Source organism: Pseudopipra pipra, chromosome 17 (assembly GCF_036250125.1).
Source record: "Pseudopipra pipra isolate bDixPip1 chromosome 17, bDixPip1.hap1, whole genome shotgun sequence".
NCBI lineage: Eukaryota > Metazoa > Chordata > Aves > Passeriformes > Pipridae > Pseudopipra > Pseudopipra pipra.
The window spans coordinates 9,792,972-9,815,856 of record NC_087565.1 but is presented as its reverse complement, the minus strand read 5'-3'; the positions used below and the strand labels follow the sequence as shown (position 1 = coordinate 9,815,856).

At 46.3% G+C, this 22,885-nt stretch overlaps 2 protein-coding genes across 4 annotated transcripts in view; both read right to left on the bottom strand.

Moving 5' to 3' along the window:
- The window catches only part of ATP9A (ATPase phospholipid transporting 9A (putative)), a 63,775-nt gene extending 58,471 nt beyond the window's left edge, over positions 1 to 5,304 (bottom strand). Inside the window, exon 1 of the mRNA XM_064674193.1 lies at positions 5,252 to 5,304. Within this exon, the coding sequence (XP_064530263.1) occupies positions 5,252 to 5,289 (38 nt within the window). The 5' untranslated portion in view covers positions 5,290 to 5,304. The remainder of the gene's footprint in view (positions 1 to 5,251) is intronic.
- Positions 5,305 to 8,254: 2,950 nt separating this feature from the next.
- On the bottom strand, positions 8,255 to 22,818 carry SALL4 (spalt like transcription factor 4). 3 transcript variants are annotated; one of them, XM_064674188.1, is made up of 4 exons: positions 22,571 to 22,818; positions 12,488 to 15,019; positions 11,533 to 11,840; positions 8,255 to 10,416 (listed from the first exon to the last, which is right to left on the bottom strand). In XM_064674188.1, the coding sequence occupies exons 1-4, from the start codon at positions 22,638 to 22,640 to the stop codon at positions 9,988 to 9,990; spliced, it is 3,339 nt and encodes a 1,112-aa protein (XP_064530258.1). In that variant the 5' UTR covers positions 22,641 to 22,818; the 3' UTR covers positions 8,255 to 9,987. The 3 variants fall into 3 exon arrangements, with proteins under 3 accessions (XP_064530258.1, XP_064530259.1, XP_064530260.1); XM_064674189.1 differs by lacking the exon at positions 22,571 to 22,818 and adding an exon at positions 21,775 to 22,017; XM_064674190.1 differs by lacking the exon at positions 22,571 to 22,818 and adding an exon at positions 19,556 to 20,684.
- Positions 22,819 to 22,885: the final 67 nt, after the last annotated feature.

The following is a 22,885-nucleotide window of genomic DNA, read 5'->3' as shown; positions in this document are numbered from 1 at the left end:
GGCAGCTTTTTTCTTTCCAGCCCTCACTATGCTCTAGCTCAGGTTACACTGTGCATTACACCAGCAATTGTCATTTAATTTTCCCTTACAGTTGAAGCAGAGTCATCCCAACATTTTGTAATGAGGACATTTCAGCAATGTAATGAAAAGTTACACCAGCTTCAGGCACCAGCACTGAGACTGTTCAGGCAGATATTTCCAATGCCATCCTAACTAGTGCTGTCTTATTACAAAACTGTTTGTAGTACTGACTGTTAGGCTGTATTTCAATTAAGTAATACCATGTTTTAATTTCTTATTTCTCAATCTACTGTTCTTATCCCCTCATGGGGACAACTGAAGTAGAAACAGAAATCCCTTCTCCTCCCACAAACACTTCAGCTCATGAAACATATTTGCTCCATTTTTTCTCATATTCACCATCTGAAATATTTTTTTCATATGAAAGAAAAGATAGGATGATAGAATTCGCTGGAAATGTTGATTTAATAAAAGGAGCAACTGAAGAACCTAAACAGGACATTGTACTTGACCCAAACTATTCACACCATTGCCACAAAACTACTGGCCTGACACTGTACCTGGCTGAAATGCCAATCCTAGCCTTCAGCCTTGGTTAAAATAAAACTTATCAAATGCCACTGTTATTTGCTTTGAGGTGAAAATGGCATTGGATTTTAAAACATCCATCATTCTTTTAAGCACCACATTTTGGCCCTTGATAACTTTGTGATCAGACAGAAATTAATGACATCCTACATGGAGCAGCTAAATTTCCTCCCTGTCATTTCTGCACATGGCCCAACTCCAACATCCAAGAACGTGGGAGGACAAACAGCTGACTGACTCAGTCCCAGGAATCCTAAAAGAAGAGCAAAGGGATGCACTGCAGCCTGCAGACTTACTAACAGCACCTGAGGAGCCAAACAAACTTCCAAAGCCTCCCTTACAGGCATTCTAATTTTCTGCCTTGTATTGAAACACTTTGGATTTTTAGTTAGAAAATCACTGTGAAGGATCTAGACTAGACTGTAACCCAATGGGCTAAACCCACTCCTTGATGTATTTTTGGCATAACATTAGCTTTGCTGTAAAGATTCCACTTGTGATTTCACCACTCACAGCAGGTACAAGCTCTCCTGCTTTCCAAGCCTTTGATTTTCATTTGCCTGTCGAGAAGGAATGCCCAAGGGAAAACCTCTAGCCTAGAACTGGGAAGTTAGATTTGTTAAATCAAGTGAAATAAAACCTATTTTGGTTTTTCTGATGCCACTGGATTGTTCTGATGCTTTAATTTTGCAAGCACATAACTTGAGGCTCACAAAGGAGCCCTGCAAGCTGCAAAATTCATACTGCATCACTGCTAATTAAAAGGAGCTCAATTATTTTCCATCATTTTAAATCATTATCTATGTTTTGATTTTTTTCTCCCAGGACTTCCCCCCCCCCCCCAGATGATTAAATTAACAGCACAGCAAGCAGTTTTATACCCCTCCCTGCTCCCCCTCATCCCCGCCAAGTGATTTGTCTCACAACCAGTTCTGGACCACTTGGCCTCCTCTGAGGTTGTCCTGTAGGGAGAGTTCATCAAATGCTGTCAGTGTTCTCACCTCTGCACATTGTAAATCCCATTTCAAACCCAGAAACTGGTTATTGAGGTTGAGCTCTCATTTTTAATGGGAAGGGTTGTATAAATCTACCAAGTTGTTGATTGGGATGATTTAACCTCTTTTCCCAGGGCAGGCAGCACAAGCACTTGCTTTGCCAGTAGACTTATGTTTTATGCACTGAATGATCTTCAGTCTCTCCTGATCTGACATTCAAGCTCACAATGACAAGGTGAAGCTCAATCTGGCAAAGCACAGCCTATGAATAAAACTGGCTCCAGGGTGTGTCTAAATCAAACAGAAATTTCTATGTCCATGGCCCTGTACCATCATGTTTCCCGGTGGTTTTGGAAGCCTTTTCAGCCTTATCTTTTGTCTTTCTCCTCCAGTTCTCCACTGTACCTCTGTGGTACAGAGCTCTGCCACCTCCTTGTCCCCATGGCTTTGTCTCCTCCTCTGTGCCCATGACAGCAGCTCCTCACCCACAGGTGATGCCTTCCAGTGGCTTTCGCTGATCCTCAAATGCATCCAGGTCTCTAAGCTCCACTGATTAAAGAACATGTAAATAAACTGTATTTTGGGGGTGTGCCCATATTCCTCCAAGGAGCAAGTCCTCGTGCCAGTTTCCCATTCAAACAATGGATGGGTGGTTTTGACAATGCACTTGCAAATTGTGCTCATTACCTATTTAGCACAATGTGCTATAAATTTTCTTCCATTATAGCTGTGCTACTAAATAAATAATTGAGCTTTTTATGAATAGGACTCTAGTTTTGGGATTTTTTCCTTGATGAACACAGAGGAAGGTCATAATAATGATATTCTGTTTGACATTTTATATGCTGAAAGATTAATTCAGTTTTGGAACCACATTTTTTTCCCTAAGCATGAGTAGCAAATTATAGATAATTCTGACATCTAAGGAGTTGGCTCAGATTAAAGGTGTGCAACTGGTTGAACAAAATGTTTATGATTCCACAGGCAATCTGAGTTGTGCCATTATTCTTTGTACCTGTTATTATCTGATTTCATAAGTGCACGTTCTACAAATACCAGGGTGCACCCTCTTTGTCTGAAAGTGTAGCCCATTGCACACAGTATTTGGAGCTTTGTTTCAGGGCTGTGTTTGCAGCTGCACCATTTGTAAGGAAGGCAGTGGGCAGGAGCAGGGATTTGGTTGCTAAGGGTTTGCAGACTTGCAGCCCTGCAGGAGCTGTGCAGCACAGCTCGTACACTGCGGGATCTCCCAAGCTCCCGACTTCCCTCCCACCAGTGACCAGCAGAGAGGTGGGTTTGGCATGCTGAAACATCACTCCTGCTCGCAGCAGTACTGAAACAAGCTTGGACTGTGACATTCAATCCCTCAAAATCAGAGCAAACATGCAAAAGCTGCCCGTTCCCAAGGCTCAGCTCCACACGCACATGCAGCCGGCGCTGGGAAAGGAGCATTTCAGAGCAAAGAAACACAAAGTGGGACGCTGAAACACGAACCATTAGCAGTGTGGTATCATTGTACATGTGCCCCCAGCCTACACGAGGTGCATTCATCTTTTAAATTTATCTTTTAAACGTCTGGGCTCAGACAAGACCACTGCAATTAATTGGGGAGTTAAACACTCCCAGATTATCATGCACTGTTAACACCTGCAGCTCTGATCTGCACGCATGGCTTTGATATTATTTCTCCTTTTGACAAGTGGGCGATAGCGGATATCCTTTAAGCCTATATTTAATGAAGCCCCCCATAAATCCATCAACACTTGCTAAGGGAAACTACAATAAAGCTCCTACTGCCATGGGCTCTGCTATGGAGAGAACATTTGGCATTCTCATAATGAAGTTTGAGAGCAGATACTGCTCACGTTGATCTGAGGAAGTGCACTCTTTGTGCAGGATCTTTTTCTTCCATAATTATATGTTGTGGCTCAAGAAAACAACACTTCAGTACCTTCTTTTTAAAACCACAATAGTCAAAATGTCATTCAGAGAGGGCAGCTGTCAAATCTAAGAAATGAAGAAAGAAAAAGGCTTTCTAGACAAATGTACTCTCATTTGTAGTTTGTGTTTGTGTTTTGTTAGCTCTTGAAATGATCTGGCTCCTGTTTTTGTGTTACGCATCCTGTGAGTGTGATAAAAAATGTAAAGCTATAAAGTGAAAATAAATTGGTACTTGTTACACATTTTATATTTCTAAATTTTATAAAAAGCCTAAACAGAAAAACCTACATAATGTGGTTATTTTTCATTTATGACTGAAAGAATTGAGTTGGGAAACAGAAGAACAAGTAATGAGCAAATTTTATGTTTTTTCAAATATGGACATCATGAGTTAAGAGGGGTGGAGTACTTTTAATATATACAGAAATTTAGGTACTCCAAAGCAGTACATCACCTGAATGTGTGCTGAACTTTAAGGACCTAAGTAATCAAACTGGTTTCACGGGGAAAAAAACAGTGTGTCAAAAAAAAAAAAAATTTAAAAAGTTATGTTTGGTATTCTGAACATCTAGACTGCACGGAGACAATTTTTTCTAAAACAAACTTTGCCAAGTGGATCTACAGGACTGTGAAGGGCTGTAAAGCCAATACAGGTAACTCAGTTTAAAAGCATCCTCTCTCATCACACACATAGGACTGCAAAGCCAAGTGAGTGTCTAGGAAGATAATGTGCATAAAAGATTTTGGGACTGATTCTCTAGCTGGACTCGATGGTCTTGGGGGTCTTTTCCAACCTAAATGATTCTGTGATTTAGGTTCCATGCTTGACTAAATATTTATATAACAGCACTAGACATTGTGAATTTTACTTGATTTGCTTTTTCAGTTTTCTTTAGAGAGACACTCTTACACAGATCTTTAGTCATGTCTAGATTTTGCCAAAACCAAGTATTGGAAAATAAGGCCCATGATTAGATCCACCTGTTCTCATTCTGAATTGAGACATTTTCTGCAAGAAGCAATTAAGTCAGAGAAGTCGATCTTTGGACTGTGAGCTATGACAACAGAGATGCTAATAAAGAAGTTTGACAGGAGAGGGATGCTGCCATTGATTGGCTGGATGTCCAGCACACCACCAGTTATAACAGGCATAATAAACCAATAAACCAGACAGCTTTGAGTATTGGTGGCATTAACAGCAATCAAAATGTTGCAAAGAACACCGCCCTTTATAAGCAATTAACTTAAAGTGCAGAAAACAGAAGATAGGATAACGAAATAGATAATATGGTAATAGGCTCCAGGAGTGTGTAATTGCTGGTTCTTTTCTCTGCCCCCGAGTTGTTTCCTGTCCTGCTGTGGCCGTGCAGTGCCAGACGCTTTTCTAGGTCAGTGGTGAATGTGAGCTGAAGCCGAACACACGAGTTCAGCTCACCCACACCCCAACGCTGCAGAGCCCTCACCAGGGAGCCCCTGGGAAGGGCACACAGAGAAGAGCCCTCTGGGCTGAGCACACTACACAAAAATCACCAAAAAGCCTCAGCACTGAGCAGTAACCTCACGGGATCACACAGACTGTAAGGCAGCTTTCTGCCTGAGCTGGTATTTTGCAGACAGAAGCCACTGCCTTCCCTGCTTCCAAACAGACTGCAAACCCAGCAGTAAACAGTAAAAAAAATAAAAAAAAAAATCAATGGAGTACTCACCCCTTTTCCTCTGTTTCAGCCCTTCTCTGCCATCCCATCAGCACAAGCACCTCAGCCAGGTCCTTTCCCCTCTGCTGATCCAAGTTCAGTGGTCATTCACCCTTTGCTCCACGTTGTATTTATCAGCAGCCCAGGAAGGCTCCCATCTCCTTCCTGCCAGCTGTGAAAAGGCAATTGGCCTCATTGAGCTCAGCCAGGAGAGCTGGTTATCTATGTGATTGTCAGAAGAATTTCACTCCTCAAAGTTCCCATTGACTTTTTGGAAAGTTTTGAACAGAAAGGGTAGGTTAAAAGAAATCTTTTTTCAGAGGAATATCAGAGCTAAAACATTAGAGCTAATGTGCTTTTTTTTTCTTTCTAAAGCAATACAACTTTGAGGTTCAAATTTAGCATTTGAAGTAAGCCAGTGTTTACCTCAGCTCATGCAAGCAAATATGCTACTTACACAAAAGCAACAGCCTGCAAATCCTCTGCACAATGAGCAAAGTAAGCAATAACAAATAAGAACAAGAAAGTCCTTTAGGCAAGAAGAGAGGCTAATGAGCAGAGACAGCACACATACCGTGCTCACTCTGCTCACACCACTGGAGCTACATTAGCTCTGGTAACTTGTTCCTAATTTACATCAGCAAAGGAAATAGGAGAATCAGCTGTCTTTTTTAATTGTTAAGATGCAACCTAACTGTAAACTGAACACACTTGCCAGTGTGGGGAGTTACCACGCTGAGTTTCAGAAGGTGTTGGCTCAGCCCTTGCACTTGGAGAGCAGGTAATTCCCAGTCTTGCCTGCTTTGTAAATAGTCTCCCCTGCAGCTCCCTCCAGCAGAAACACCCCAATGGCACAGCCTGCTTCTGCTGTGGGGATGGGGGGGATAGTCCTACCTGTTCTCCACAGCCTGCTTCTGCTGTGGGGATGGGGGGGGATAGTCCTACCTGTTCTCCATGTTTTGTGATAAGATCCATGACTTGCCGGCAGGGTCTTAGGCAGGGATCCTGCCACGCTCCAGCAGGAGCTGCCTCATCACTGAGCAGAGGTGCAGCTTTGGGCACAGCGAGCACTTGACACGGTGGCCTGGAGAGCAAAGGCCTGCAGTGTCTCTGTGCCAAGTCACATCATTTGATCTCACTGCTGGCCACTCAGCCAAGGCAGGCACTGGATGAATCAACGTGATTCCCCTGAGTAACCCTCTGCTGCAGGGATATCATACAGCTGCTTGCCAAAATCTCTCGCTGTCCTGGTTTCCATCAGTTTCCTGACATTTTATTTCTAAATCAGCACTCATGCTTTAAAAAATTCCTCCCTTGTTTGTCATCTCCCACCTGCTGACCAAGTTAAAGGCAGCAGAGGTCTCATTATGTAGTTATATTCTTATAGACAGCCATGAAAAGGCAGGCAGAGCTCCACAGCTTAGCAGCTTTTGAGGTGAAGCAGTTACATGTGCTCAGCCCTTATGGCTCAAGTGGCTCAAGTGCAGAGTCTATATTTAAGGGAGAAAGGGACCCCAAACCTCAGGAGCTGTTTGGATGAGGAGACATCAACAGATACCACCAAGTTACAAAGCCCCAGGACAGCAGGTTTTGTTGGCTTCCTGCTAGAAAACTGCTCTCTTCCTCCTGCTAACAACATATTTTCATGGCATTATGGTACCACTTGGTGTCGAGCTATCAGCAAAGAGCAGGCCTTTTATCACAGGTTCTTTTGAAGCCAGGGTACTTCTTCACAATACCCATGATTGCCCCATGCTGGAGAGCAATTTCCCAGTTTAGGCAGGTCTTTTGACATGATCCACCTCTCCTCTAAACCCACCTCCTCCTCCTTCCCACCACATTGCTCCTTGAGCTGCTGCAGTTAATCCTGCACAGGCAGCATATCCTCAGCACCAGTGTGAGGAACCAGCCTGAAATCCTGCTGCAGTTAATCCTGCACAGGCAGCATATCCTCAGCACCAGTGTGAGGAACCAGCCTGAAATCCTGCTGCAGTTAATCCTGCACAGGCAGCACATCCTCAGCACATGTGAGGAACCAGCCTGAAATCCTGCCCACCGTTTGAAGGGACAGAGCAGCAGCTCCATCACCAAGCCCATCCAGGTACCCAGAGCAACAACTGCTCTCAAAGCAGGTTGTAAGCTCAGAAGCTGCACACTATCCACACTGGCATGTGTAGTTTTTACTTACCAGCACTTGCTGTGTTCCTCACTGGAGTTCAGATTCTAATCCCTTGGTTTCCCTGAGCAGAGAAGGGGCACGTCTCCTCTTGCACAGAATATTTTGCACCCAGGGACTATAGTGCTGCATTTAAACAACTTCATCCCCTAGTGAAGCACTGAATGCTTTCTACCTTCCTGCATATCCCCTGTGTGCTGTTATCTTTCCTTCTGCTCCTATATTTATTTTGCCCTCCTCACACCTTTTCTCAGCTTGGTGGTAGAACCTAGAGAACAAGTGTTACCTTTCTGTTTCTTCACACTCCCAAATATTGTGCAGTCAGATGCAGTGCTGGAAATATCAGTTTCTGCACCATTTTCCTCCACTGTTACCTCCCAAGCTCAAAATACATTTGTTAGTTTAAGCTGCAAGAATCAGAACCTCAGCACTTTTCCACTATATCAGCGCTGTTCTCAGAACTGTCTTCCTTTGCTCTTTAGGGGAAGATATTTATCCTTTTTCTGTGCAGCCAGTGTCTTCAGGCACTGGCAATTTGACAACTTAATATTCTTTTCCCTTTGTAGGGTGATCACAGTACAGGAACTGTTGTACATATTCCTGTCACCTCTATTCTAGTGTGGAAATGAACATCCCTGGCATGTTTCAATCCCTGTATCAAACCCCAGCTGTTCCTAAGGAACGGATCTAAAGACCCCTCCACTCCTACCTGGTTCCTGTTGTTTAAAGTAACAAACTAAAGCCATGGATTTCAAGTCCCTGGAGTGAGACAGCATCCTGCCCCCTTGAACTCACTCTTCAGGAGACAAAAGCTTTGCCAGAAAAATTAAAGCACTAAGTGTGAAAAAGCCATCCCAAAATTTATTCTCAAAAATGTCAACAGAAATGCATCAGTAGATACTCAAAACTACAGAGTTCTCAAAAGTCATACATTCACAATGTAGAAACATGACAATTGGGATGCCTTTTGCATGGTCTATGTAACAATATCCATTTTACAGTGTAAACAGGTACTGGTATGTTCTTACTTACAAGTCCAGCAGGAAAGGCACAACTCGGCATACAGAGATCATAAGCAAGAATCAGGTGCAACAACATTACACAAACTTTTGGTAATCTGCATTTCTGGGGCCTTCCACAACAGAGACTGGACTTGAAGATTTCCTGCAGTCATCAGCGAGATGTCTTTCCATCCTTCAGTCCTTCCATTCCAAATGCTCACTTTCCAGTCTGGTTCAGATCCCATTACACATCCAGTTCCAGCAGGCGTCAGAGGAATTGTGAAAGGTCAGTCCAGTAACTCTTCAGGTGCTTCCACTAATACATCAGGTTTTGGTTTCAGATAGTGCATGGAAGCATCTGCTTGAATCTCAGTCATTACAGTGGTCATTAATAGAAAAATAGACACTACAACTACAAAAGGAAAAAATGAGGTAGATAACTTAGAATCCAGATGACTATCCCAGCAACCTTCATACAATACACATGGATCATTAATTACCATTTTGGTAGAATGCAAATTCACAGACCACCAAGAAACTTAATGACCAGAGTAGGAATGCCATCCAAAAACCCACAAAACATTTAACCTAAGCATGAATACTTCATATTTAAATACAGGTTTACACAGACTGATCTCCTAAATTACCCAAATGAAAAACAAAATAAAAATAAAAATGTCTCTTGCTAAGGAAACCAGTTCCCATGCCCAATTGCAACAGTCACGTGAGATTCCTTGCAGAGCTTTTAGACCTGACTTCCCAAGGCAAGTCTTCCCTTTCAAGAGGAAACAAAAAAAGTATATACATACCTACCCATGCTTGTTTGGGGCTCTTGGTATTGAAATAAAACATCTAGGAAAAACTGCACATCTTTGGAAGTAGGAATTTTGGCACTACATTTGAAGGACTGTCCTAGTAGTAGTATTAAATAAGCAGCAGTCAACAACACAGAGAATTAATTACTTAGGAGCAGTGACCAAAGAAAAACAGCAACTTTCTTTCCATAGAACTTCTGAGGCAAAAAAAAAAAAAAGGTAATTAAAAAAATTTTTTTGTAGTTTTTTTTAGCCATTATAGTAAAAAGTACATTCAGAAACCACACAGAGCCAAAAATCCAAACAGAAAAATTCGTCCTAGGAGGGTAGCAGACATTCTAGGATATTTACCCGCATTAATTTCATTTCTCATCAGTAAATAGAAGCTTTTCCATCAACAGTAGGTTGCTTCCACTCTATTCAAAACCCCCAAGTATCACTCTAAACAGAGGTAAATATTCTAACCTTTGGAATTTCAAGTTGTAGAAACTTCTGTAAGGCTGTACACATTAAAGTCACACGCAAGAACTACTTTGCAAGACCCGCATCTTTCCAAATAGAAGGAAATCCTAATCTTTATTATTTACTATTTGCAAAGCAATATCATGATTGTACTCTGGGCAACTCTTACAAAGACAACCATAAAATCATTTGCACGTCAATAGGAAAATAGGAGGCTGAAGTGGAATCTCTTAAAAATATATGTTTGTGTATATATATATTTGTTCTTTCTGTACGTCGACTTCACTAGAGTCTTTAACTAACAGCAATTTTGTTCTCCTCCATGAAGTGAGGGAACTGGTGTTTTGGCACATTGTCTGCAGCAGCACCACTGGCCTTCTCTGTTTCAGAACCAGTCCCAGACTGGGTCCCATCTATTTTGGAGACTGTAGCAGTGTTTATGGCCGAGCCACCCCCGATGGTGACCGGGAGGGTGGGCAAACCACCGCTCTGGATCACCGAGATCTCGTTGGTCTTCATGGCGATGCCATTGCTGAGCACTGCTGCGTACTGATTCCACACCGTGGGGTCAATGCTCGCTGAGGGAGGCACTGGGAACACATCCTTTGGGAACATGTCAGATATCTTCTTGGGATCATTCCCCAGCAGAGCCATGGGATTATCAATCGAAAGCCTTCTTCCCCGCCTGGCAGAGTTATTCCACATGTGAGTTCCCACATGGACCTTCCAGAGGGGGGCAAAAAGTGAAAAGAATCATTATTACTGCAGCTCTTTCATGGCATACCCAAGTTCTACTTTGCTTACAGGCAAGTTGCCCAAAAGAACTCATACTTGCATTCAGGTAAGTGTTTAAGGTGGGTTGTTCTTGTCAACGTTCCATTCCTGGCATGTGTAAGATAGAGTCATTCCACTGCCTGACATTACCATGCATCTCTAGAGTTTAATGCTCAAGGGCTCATAGGACTGTGTTTTACATTTATTTTAAGTGGAGTTGGCAAAGATGCCGCTTTCTCCCCCAAAATAAAAGCCACGTTATCTGCTGTGAACAGACTGTACTGAAAAAAATGCTGGTTAATGAAAAACAACCACTAAGCAATTTGGAAGAGAAATACTAAGTAATGTGGAAGATTTTGCCTAAGCTGAAATTTTCCATACCACATTCTGCTAGTGCTTCCAGCAAGGGACTGTTTGCAAACTGCAGAGTATTTTCTCTCCCCATAAGTATTTTATCTCCCATTTATACAAGAGGATTGAAGAACTTGAAGAGTTTCTCACAGGAAGGGAGAAGCCTCGGTGAGAATGAGGGAGCTGCAAGTCCCTCACAGGGCAAATAGATTCATCTGACAGTTAAGGACAGACTCACAGCACTTCTTCAGCAAGTGCTTAGACACAATCCCCAAGTACTTTGTGCTATCTCAGGATTATCCTGTTTTAATCTCTCCTCATCTCACAGTGTTTCAAGCAGTGCAGTGTAATGCATTTACTCTGCAGGCAGAATTTTGTAGCATTCAGTCTATGAAATGTTTATGTCTTGACACATCCAAATCCAAACGAAAAAGAAAAAAGCAATCTGCTTAGTAAGGGCTAAGCCTTCCTTTCCATCCCAAAAGGAAAGTCAAAAGTCAAGGACAGAAGTGAAGACCTGCAGGCAACCTCAGCACAGTGTTTAGTGAGAAACTGTGTGAAGAAACTCAGGAAGGAGAGACAACAGTCAAAGATAACTATGTGAGGAAGTAAAAGAAGTGTTGCCCCCAAAGACAGGTCAAATATTAGCAAGTCTTTCCATCTTTAGTATGAGTTTCACCAACAAAGGAGATCAACAGTATAGAGATGACCTACCTTCAGGTTTCCTTTTGTGGTGAAGGCTCTCCCACAGATGGTGCAGGCAAATGGCTTCTCCCCAGTGTGGGTCCGCTCATGGATCTGCAGGGCGCTGGCAGAGGAGAAGTTCTTCCCACAGGTAGTGCAGATGTGCTGTTTGGCGGGACGGCAGAACTTGGGTCGTGGCACGAGGAGAGGGGCAACCCCAGGGGACAGAGCTGGTGGGCCAATGAAATGGCCAGTGCTAATGGGGCGATCGCTGGGCATCTCCATCTTTATCAGGGCTGGGGAGGCTCTCACAAAAGCAGCTGGAATACTACTTCGACCTGGAAAGAAAGCAAAGGTAATGTTTATCCCAACCTCATTCTGCTTCAAAGCTTAAGTCTGGCTAAGGCTCCAGAGGCCGTGCCTGTGGAGCTGCACGAGCCTGAAAAGCACATCTGCAGAGCCCTCCAGAGACACACGACAGGGCTGCTACTGCACTTCCTGGGACACCCCAAAACAAATAAGTTCACCCCTGTTCTTTTTTGGTGAGCTTATGAGATAGAAAGTCTTGCTTTCAGGTCAAATTTAGATAAACATTAACCCTAATTCTAAAGAATCTGAAAAGCCCACAAACGATTTTCCATGACACATTCTTGGGATAAGCAGTTTTCCCACAAAACACAAATGTGTATCTTTAAAGAGATATAAGGAAGTATTAGGTGAGCCCATGAAATACACTAAGTGCATGGTCTCTATTAATTTTAAGAACCTCTATGCTACCCCTTGCAGGAGATAAGGGCACTTAAGTCTTTGAATTTTGAGTCTTAGTCAGGGAAACTTAACAGGGCATATGCCCTTATCCTAACAGAGGAGAAAGAAGAGGGGAAAGCTGAGAAGGCTTTGTTTCCTGTTGGTCCTTTTTAGAGACGAATTTCCTCCAGTCCTACTGCCCCACCCCAAATTACCACCAGCATTTTGAATTACTCACCATATTCTCCATTTGCAAAGTGTAACCCGGGTTCTTCTTTAATGACCTTCCGACCAATGTTGCCGTAAGTTAAATCCAAAGCACCAACAACCCCTTCCATTTCTGCAGGAGCACTCTCAGGACCCTCTGTTTTATTTCCCGTGCCTGAATCTTCCTGACTGTTGAAGGCAGGTGACTTTGACCTCACGCTCTCAGCTTGGCTGTTGGCTGGGGACAGAGCCTGGAGAGACGCGGACTCAGAGGCAGCAGGACTCCTGCCATTCTGATAATCTGGATCTCCTGCCACAGAAGACGAATCATTTGTCATGCCATCGCTTTCTGCTGAGCCATTGTCACTAGACTTCAAACTGCTTTGCCGCTGCAAATTCAAAGAGGTGACGATCTTCATCTGATTCTCCAGGGCAGTAACACCAGAGAAGGAGGCTGCCGTGGCTGGCGACTCTGATTGTGCATCATACGGAGTAGGAGGTTTTGAAGAACTCCTGGGGCCATCCTGAGCGTCCATGTCCTCTTCCATCTCTATGCTTTCCACGGTCTCATCTTGGCGACTGATGTCTCCGTTCTTCTCAGCCACAGCAGGATCCACATCGGTGCTGTCGCAGGTGTTCTCTGGCATTGGCGTGTTGGGGATCTGTCCCCCCATGTGCATGCGGATATGCTGCTGCAGCACAACTGCATTTGTAAACTTCTTCTGGCAAATAGGACACGAATGTTGCATCTTCAAAGGAGTATTGGCCCGGTGGACGCCGTAGTGAGTTTTAAGGTTCCCTTTAGTGGAGAAAGCACGGCCACAGATCTTACACTTGAACGGCCTCTCCCCGGTGTGAGTACGATAATGCATTTTGAGTGAACTCTGGCAGCTCAGCACTCTGTGACAGATCAGGCACTCGTTGGGGTCCGCAGTAGATTTGTCGATATTTTCAACCAGTTGCTGAAGCTTTGACGTCTCTGAGCCCTGCTCGTTTGACCCACTTACATGGAAGATGCTCACACTGCAGGTGGCTTGTGGTGAGCTCAAGCTCTGCTCTGTTCCCGACTCATGGCCGACTGCCCCCGATGAGGAGGAGCCACCCTCACTTTCTGGAGACGGCCTTGACTGCAGATCACTTGAGAACGTACCAGGCAGAGACTCCTTAATGCCTGCTAGGCTGGAGATGGTCTGAGGTGCACCCGTGGCCGCAGAGGTAGGCAGAGTTGTCAGGAGAGGTTTGCTATCCACAATTAGGTTAGACTCATCCAGTGGCACAGACATCCCGTACGGGATTCCAGTGCTAGTGGGAACATTGTCCAGGTGCTCAGGAACCGGGTAAGGATTCATCTTTATGTGAGGGTATTTGTCTTTGTGACGCTGAAAATGCACTTTAAGGTTTCCTTTGGTTGTGAAGCGGTTCCCACAGATGTTACACTTGTAGGGCCTTTCTCCGGTGTGGGAGCGGAGGTGGATCTGCAGGGCACTGTCATTGCCAAAGACCTTCCCACAGAATTTACACTTGTGTTTGAAGAACGGCTCTTCTGCATTCGGTTTGCTTTCAGACACGCTAATGTTGGGAGGTTTCCCCTTCCCCTTCTTTGAGGAATCTATTACAGAAGAAACAGCCGAAAGCGGATTCTGGAAGATGACGGAGTTGGAGGACTGAGGTAGCAAAGGATTCGGGAACTGAGAAATGGAGCCGGGGAGGCTTCGGCTTCCCTCTGGCTTCAGGGGGAAGGAGGAGGACAGCCCAGCAGCCAGCGAGCTGGCGGCTGCAATGCCAGTGTTAGAATGAGGTAGTTTTCCTTGCTTCAAGGATTCCAGTGATAGGCTCTGGCTTCCAGCTTTCTGTCCAATTAAAGCCACAGCAGCCGACAGCTGCTGAGACATGTGAGCGCCCAGAGCTTTTAGTGGATCAGTAGCAGCTGCTATAGAAGGATGCAGGGCATGGGGAGCCATCATGGCAATCTGAATGCGGATCTGCTCCGTCAGCTGAATCTGCTGGAGTTGCTGCTGCTGCAAACACACGAGCTGCTCCAGGATCATGGGGATAGCATTGAAACTGGCTGCTGAGGAAGAGATGGCATCGGAGGTCCGCTGGTTCACAGCCACTTTAGTGCCACGTATCGTCTGCAAAGTCACATTAGTGTTTGGTACTTTGGATTTTGGTAGATAGCTTAGCCCAGGAGCCGCAGGCGTGACAGGGGGTTCTATTTTAAGGTACATTCCTCCAACTGATTCAGCATCCGTTTTTCCTTCTCTCTTTTCCATAGAACCAGTGCAGCCCTTTGCCTGAATGTCCTTGCGTGTCCTGCTATCCATTCGGTCACTTGGGAAGTTCCCTAGAGAAGCTTCAGAGAAGCTCTCAGGGGGTACTGTTCCCTCACTGTCATTCATGATTAGAACAGGTGGATTTTTAGTGCAATTTTTCTTATGCTCAAGGAATTCAGAGAGAACAAAGAATTCTGCACAGCATTTCTCACAGATTTTAGTTTCCTCCACGCGGCACCTTTTGGAACTCATTTCGCCATCTCTATCACCTGGGACGTCTTGTGGACTCCCTTAAAATAAAAGAAAGTCACATTATTAATTGCTAGGTTTAGGCTGAGTATTCACTACTCTTAAGATCACCGATTTCACCTGAATTTCAAGCTAAAAGATACAAAACACTGGAATCAAGTTTGCAAATGAATCAAGTCCTGCTCTTTATTTTGATGACAAACCCTCTGCAGTCAAAAAGAAATCTGCATCTCAGCTGTGTTTTCAATAAAAACAATAATCTAAAAAGACTCTCACAAGGCTCAATGAAAAGGGTTTATCCAAAATCCCTTTATACAGGTAAAAAGAGACAGTGCAGCAAGGCAGCATCTGCAAAACAGCTTAAAAGGAACACAAGGTAGACAGAAAAAGCCTCCTAACACTGAGCAAAACACCACAGAAGCCTGTTTGATGTTTGTACTTCAGGTTCTAAATCTTTGTTAACCACCTCTCAAAAATTCATACAAGATTGTTAACACGGGAACTTCAGAACAATACTTAATTGTACACTGATGTATTAAACGACTTGCACTCCACCATAATGACAGTAATAATTACAACCCAAAAGGGCTGACAAAAGGCCAATATTAGCTTTTAAAACCTTCAGAAAAAACCCCACCTCTAAAAAGACACAGTAGTAAAGAAGACATGATTAACTGACAGAATCCCACACACAGGTATGAGCCTACATTGATGCTGGTGATTATTAAAACAAATAATGCAAGTAACAAGTCTTGCTTCCAAAACACACCAAGACGTTTCAGACCCCGTTTCTGCTGCATCTGCAACTCACCCACTTTTGGGAAGGGGCAGGAAAAGCCACGCTGGGCTCCATGTCCGCTCCTGCCCTTCCACCACCAGCACCCCCAGAACGGACTGAGCAGAGTTTGCACACAGACAAAAAAAGAAAATCATTCGGGGAAACATCAGAACTGGAATAGAGGTTAACAGAACTCTAAAGCAAAACAGGATGTTTTTGCTCGGTCTCGCCATCCTTCAAACAACAAACTCAACACCCAGCTCAAGGCAGGCCAGTACTCAGGGCAAGGGGGGGCAGGAGTGCTCAGGAGGTAAAGCTTTAGAGCTGAAGGGGAAGCAGGAAGGGCTCCAGCTGTATTCCAGCCCCCATCAGCTGAAACCTCCTGGAACTCCTACGTCTAATTTCGATGGGTGCCAAGGGCGCAGTAACTAAGTAACTTCACCTCCAACAGGCCCAGCAGGGCACACCCCAGACCTGCACACGCTGAGAACTTGAGCTGAGATCTGTCCTGCTCAAACCTCCTGGCTCCAGCACTTCTTCTCTGATCCCACATTACCGGCCCACACCATTTCACAAGGTGAACCCCAGACTCTGCAAGCACAGGAGCTTTTTGCGGCTTTCATTTTAGAGATGTAACCGAACCACACATCTGATACATGTGTATATCCTGTACGTGGCAGGGTGGAGGGGAAGGATGTCCAAGCACATCAATTTGCTGTTTGAGGGGGGTGTAAAAGCTCTCTAAGGGAGGATATGGCAAACCTTGACACTTCTTAGCTGAACAACAGCATTGTATGTCTATTCAACACATCAAACTTCAACGGTTTAACGCTGTGTGGCAGAAAGTGCACGCTGAAGTTTATTTGTAAAAATAAACATTTGATCAATTACAAAACATCGCAAGCATCAGAGGCCTGTTCTGCTATGATCTCTAGAGCAATAAATCCAAATCTGTAAAAAAATCACATACACTTCTAGTCCTTGAACAGAGAGGAAAAGGGTTCTCAGAACTGGTATGATCAAAAACGTTTGGATGCCTCCTATCTAAACAGGGAGATTTAAATGCTTTTTTCTTCCCTCTCCTTCAGCCCAAACTTCTGTAAGTGAAAGAAACAAGTAAGAGCATGTATCTCCTATCTCGTCATTAAATTGATGCCTCTAACATTGATTTAACTCTCTGCAAAAGCATACAGAGAAATCTAGTCTGCAGACAAGTACAAGTAGTACATAATTCAGAACCTGGACAAGAGAGTCAACCAAGAACAGATTATTTTAAGCTATAATGGGAAAGAAAGTACCTGTGTTGAAAAAAAAGACAACAAACCTCCAGAACTACTCTGTACACTGCCTTTAGAAGTCTTCACTGCTTTCCTGTTTCCATCCATTACACAGGTGTTTCATAGAATATACCAAAACATGAAAATCTCTTTTCCAAATCCCTTAGTTAGTAGTCCCATCTTCCAGGCCGAACTATACAGTTTACACATTACAAAATAACCTCAAGGTTCTCCTTTTTCCATTGGAGCAGAGTATGTCTGTACCAAAGACTCTTGCCCACCCCCAAGGAGATATTCCAGGATAATGTCTAGACAAGTCCTCAAACTTTAACTTCTTCAAAGCATCCGATCATTTATCTCCCTTCCCTTGATAGTCCTTTCTTATTTTTCTACTTTTCCACTGATAAGACCACACTAAATTCAATGCCACTTTTCCAACCTCCAGCACAGCCCATGCTCCTCATTTTCCTAATTCTGAGGAGCTCTGGTAACTTTTCTGGTCCCAAGCAGCAGTTGCCACCTAAGAGAAAGAAAACTCCAGTACACTGAAGGTACTTGTGATGGGCAGCAGCAGGTAGGTTGGGAGCCTTGCCTCTGCCAGCTCTTGCTGCCACTGTCACATATTTTCGTTTCCAGTTCCCCTGACAGTAAGGCACTAGTTTAGGACTCCAAATAAATTCAATTCAGAGCTTGAAATGACTTGCTGAATGACAAATAGGCAAGTTACGCCTTATTTTCCTTTCTACATTAGAAAAAGTGGATATAATATCTTCCCCCATCTCATAAAGAATTTTAGATAAATTCAGAAGCAGGACTCTGGGTAACTGTGTAGTAGCTGGAATAACTAAGGAGCAATTTACTGTTTCTTTAAAAACACCAACAGCTTCTGTAAAACTCATCTTGATTTCAAGGTACATCCTCTCCCCGGCACCAAGGGCTGCAATCAGAGCACCTCAGCTCCCCAAAACCTCATCAGTTATCATTAACATGAATTAACGATCTGAAATCAGGGGATTTCCATGCCAAGAAAGCAGCTCTGCCAACATACTGTACAAGGATTTACCGAGGAGAGCCCTGCCACAACAATTGCTTGTGCACTTCACTTAACCCTCTCCAAAGGCTTCCCAGGGATAGGACTTCTACTGTGTTTTTTTTATCTCCCCACTCCCGAATTTCAGGAATGTTATCTCTCAGCATCTAGTTATCCAATAAGTTAGAAGAATGCAGTAAACCCAGCAGGGGGGTTAGATTGAATCACTGACAAATGGATGGAAAAAATCCACTATTGTGTAGGACAAGGCGGTCATCGACAAGGAAGGCTGATAAAATCCACACAGCTCGAATAATTTATTTTTTTTTAAGAGAACCAGCAAAAGAGTGAAATAAGTCTGGTTTGATGTGATTTCAAGAACGGTGCTGCTGGTCTCCCACTCAACTGAGCCATTAGCGACTTGTTTTTTCCAGCTGTAGTTCACGTGAATTGGGATGAAACTGAGCTCAAGTTTTCCCACCCACTTTTTTTCCAGGAGTTTTAATACCTTTGGTGAGCTTACTTTCCCTACAGACTTACAACCCATGCACTACTTTTGCTTTAACGTTAACAAAACTACGTACATCTCCGCTTAAACTCGTGAAGAATTGATTATCTACCCTCCACTCCAGTCCTAGACATGAAATCCTCTGCCATCAGCTCCCTGTTGCTCAGGCATCGTGCTTCCCTGATGCTTTTTTCCTGTTCCCAGCTGAAAATCTGGGACTTCCAAGAACTGCAAACTGCCCAAAAATTCACTCTCTTTTTCTTTCACTATCAAACAACATTTAACGCATTTAACTGTAACTATAACAAAATCACTTCCTTGAGTAAGTAAAACATACAACTGCCTACTTACAGAAATATGCCAAAGGCCTTGATGTTTTCTACACTGAATTCATCAGCTGCATTTTTCTAGCCAAGAACGAACCAGAAACGCGTTACACCTACAATCAGGATTTCAAGACTTTAATTGTTTTATTATCTACCTACTGATTCACCCTTTTGGTAACCCACCTATTCAAGCGACATATTCGGCGGAACACAGAACGAACTATCGCGAATAAAACACTTCTGAGGAGCAAAACAATCGTTAAAACACGCGGGGAAAGTGAAGCTCCGAGGCGGCGGCTCCCGAGGGCGCAGCCCCGCTCCCGACCGACCGACGGCGCCTGGACGGGGCTCTGAGCCCCCCGAGCGCCGGGCCGGCCCTTGGGAAGCGGCTGGAGTTACCTGCGGGCGCTGCCCGGAGCCCCGGCGGAGGTCCCGGTGCCGGTCGGTGGAGGGCACTCACGGCCCGCGCTCCCGCCCGGCCCCGCCGCGGCACCGGCCACCCCCGGGCGGGGCCACCGCGACCCCCCGGCAGCCACCTGAGCCAACAGCGACCCACACATCACCCACGGGACGAGTGGTGTGTTGTCGAGTTTGCCCCAGAGCGCTCCGAGCCCCCCCAAAAGCCGCAGTTCCCCCCGAAGCCCCCCGGCCGCCCTACCTGCCCGGCGGCCGCGCCGCCCCTCCCGCAGCCGCGCAGGCGGCGGCCCCGGACCACACTTAACACTAGTACAGTGTTTAAGAGCGAGCTAAACGGCACAAACCCCGCTGCCAAGGTCAATTGCATGAGAGTCCTAATTGTGAGCCTGACATCAACTTACCACCCACAGCAAGCAGGAGGAGGCAAAGGTTAGAGCAGCAGCTCTGTCAAAACGTCACATGCCGCCGAGCCCAGCGAAAGGGCTCCATCCCTACAACCAATATAATGTTTCACTTACGTAAAAGGAAAAACAAGCCGGGCATCGCCCCCCTCCGCCCCCCGGCACCCTCTCCCCCTTCACACGGCTGCAGCACCCCGGGGGATGCTCCTGCGCCCCGAGGCTCCGGGCCGGGCCAGCCTGTCCCGCGACAGCACCTTCGGGCAACCCAAATTAAACATAAAATAAATCACCGCAAAACTTGGTTTTCCTAGTTCAACACCCCTCTCCACTTCTGCAGAGATCAGCGCACGAAGCGGGGATTCAAATAAAGCAAATCCCTAATTTCGCATTGAGAAAAAAAAAATTGAAGTTGCAGTTTGATACTGTATTTTTAAGAACGAATCCGATTTTTAATGGCAGCGATCCAGCACAATGGGTATTTTCAAGCCCTTTGTGGAAATGCTAATTTTCAGTATGTAGCATTATTCCTCAGTGACCACCTGCTGATTTTTTGACCTGTTAATGGATCCCCAGGTTCGCGGGACACTAACCCGCCGCATTGTTCACAGGGGTGGGTCCCAAATCGCTTTGCGAAAAAAGGGAACACTTGCAAAAGAGGAGATAAGGGCTTGATTTTATTATTACGATTATGTGTATATCCTCGATAATGCCCCAGACAAATCCTCGCGAATTTCGACTTTGTTACAGAGCTTCATCACTTATTATTTATGGGCACACCTGGAGAGGGGAATAAGCAAGACTATTTTGGATACTGGCGGGCGGTCCGAGCCATCGGAGCCGCAGCCAAGGTTTGTATTTCTGAGAGCGGAGATCCCGCAGGACGGGGCTCAATGCGGGTCCTGCACCGGGCGGCTTCGGAAGGTCCCGGCCGGGCAGCGCACGGCAGCTCCGATCCCCCAAAACCCCCAAACTCCCGCCGCCCCATGAGAGGCAGGAGAAGCCTCCCCAGGCACGGCCAGAGTTTCACCAGGTCCCCCGGCCTGTGCAGCGGCTCCCAGAGGGATTTCGGCCAGGGTTTGGTTGTTAAAAGAGAATGGGGTAAAAAAAAAAAAAAAAAAAAAAAGCTACAACAACAACAACAAAAAAGCAGCTGGCCATTGCCCCGGAGAGCGCGGTGTGGAGCGATCCTCCCTCCCTCCCGCACACCTCCCCCGCCCCAGCGGCCGCATCAGGAGTGATTAACCCTTTTGTTTCAGCGCGGGGCCGGAGGTGCCTTTCCAGCAGCGGGCAGAGATTTACATGTGGAAACATCACCTCCATCCCCCAGCCTAACCATATGCACAAAGGAAAACAGTCATGCATTAAACATGGGATTTATTGCCTTCTGGCCAGCATGCTGTTTCTTAAGTCACCATTAACTGGACCCAACAATTGCACATTTCGACTCAAAGAAGAAAGGGGGGAGGAGGAAAAAAAAAATTAAAGAGCCCGAATCTCCTGCGGGCTGGGAATAAGCAGCTCCTGTAACGTGCCGGGGTATTGATCAGATCTAGGGATGGAAACAAAACCAGTCCTAAAGGATGGCAGTGAACCAAAGAAAGTTCTTGGGGGACACACAGAAACATTTGGGCACAACGACCACAACAACTGTGAACAAACGCAGCCCGGGTCAGCCCCGCTCCCCACCCGGGACGGGACGTGTCCTCCTCCCCGCCGCAGTCCCGGCTGGGAGCAGGACGGGCACCGCGGGAGCGTCCCCGGCCCCGAGGGCGGTGATAGCGGGGGCAGAGCCCGCACCGGAGCCAGGGAGCCGCCAGCCCCCGCAGCGGGAAGATGCTGCTCCGCCGCGGGAACCGGGCACGCTCCGGGAACGCCGGCCCTTTCCCTGCACGCCCACCCCACCGGGAGCTGAGGGCTTAGTTGGGCCAAAATTTCTTCCTCTCCCATGGCAGGGCCGAGGGCTGCGAGCTCCCCAAAATAGGGGACTGCGATTTACGGTGGCAAAGTCCCCCACGCCGCCAAAATACAAAGCGCTCACGCACACCCCACATTAGCTCACCGGAGTTATTTTAGGAAGTCGGAAATCAAAGATGGCTGGAGGTCAAGCTACAAAAGGTCCAGGGCGATTGTGATCTCCAACAAAAATAGTCCGAGCGTGGAGGGTTTTCTCCCTTCTTTTTTTTTTTTTTTTCCCCAAAGCCCCACAAAAATCCTCAAATAACTCCCGAGAAAGTGCTGAATAGATCAAGGAAACCGAACTCGAGCCATTTCCTACCCCTCCGAAGTCGTCTGCAATTTCTTCCTCTGCTCCCCCCACCCGTTTTCCCCCCGCCCACCCCCCCAAATTCTCTCTGCCTCAGGGCATCTTTGGGGTTCCCCTCCCATGAAGCTGCACCCCCAGCGCGGCGGCAGCGGGGCCGGTGGCCCCCGCGCCCCCCACGCGGGACCCGGCGGAGGCTCCGCGGGACCGGGGGGTGCGTGCGGGGCATTGGGGGGGCCACCGGCCAGGCAGAGCGAGGACCCCTCGGGCACCCCCGCGCAGGGCTGCGCTCCGGAGCGGCCCAAAGCCGAGCCTCCCGCCCCCCCCCCCAAAAAAAAAAACGAGGTGCCCCTCTCAGCCCAGCGGAACAACACCGCGCGGGGCTCCGCAGGGGCGTGGGGAGTTCAGTGCCCCAAAAAAGCTTGGGGAAGGCTGGGAGTCGGGCTCGTGGCAGAGCCCGCGGGGGGAAAAGAGAGCGGGATGAAGCACGAGGGTGGAAAAAACCCCCCGGGAAGCGCCCCCCGCGCCCCGCCGCCGCCTCCGCGCATCAGCCAAGTCGGGACCCGCGGCGGCTCCGCGCCCCCCCTGAGCTCACCACTTGCAGCATCTGGGGGCTGCTCCTCGGAGTTGATGTGCTGGGGCTTCGCCTGCTTCCGTCGCGACATGGTGCACCAGCATCGGGAGCAAAATAGTAGCAATTATTTTCCTCTTCACAACAAATTCCTAGAGTTGGGAAATTACCCCCATTGGGCGGAATGCGCATGTCAGAGTAATTATGATTATCAATAATGCATTGCGATTTATCATGGGTCCCTGACGGCTGATTGGCCTGAGTCCAAGGGCTCACAGATTATTCAAATCAGCCCCATTGATCCGCGCAGCGGGGCACGCTGGGCCATGTAGTCCCCGC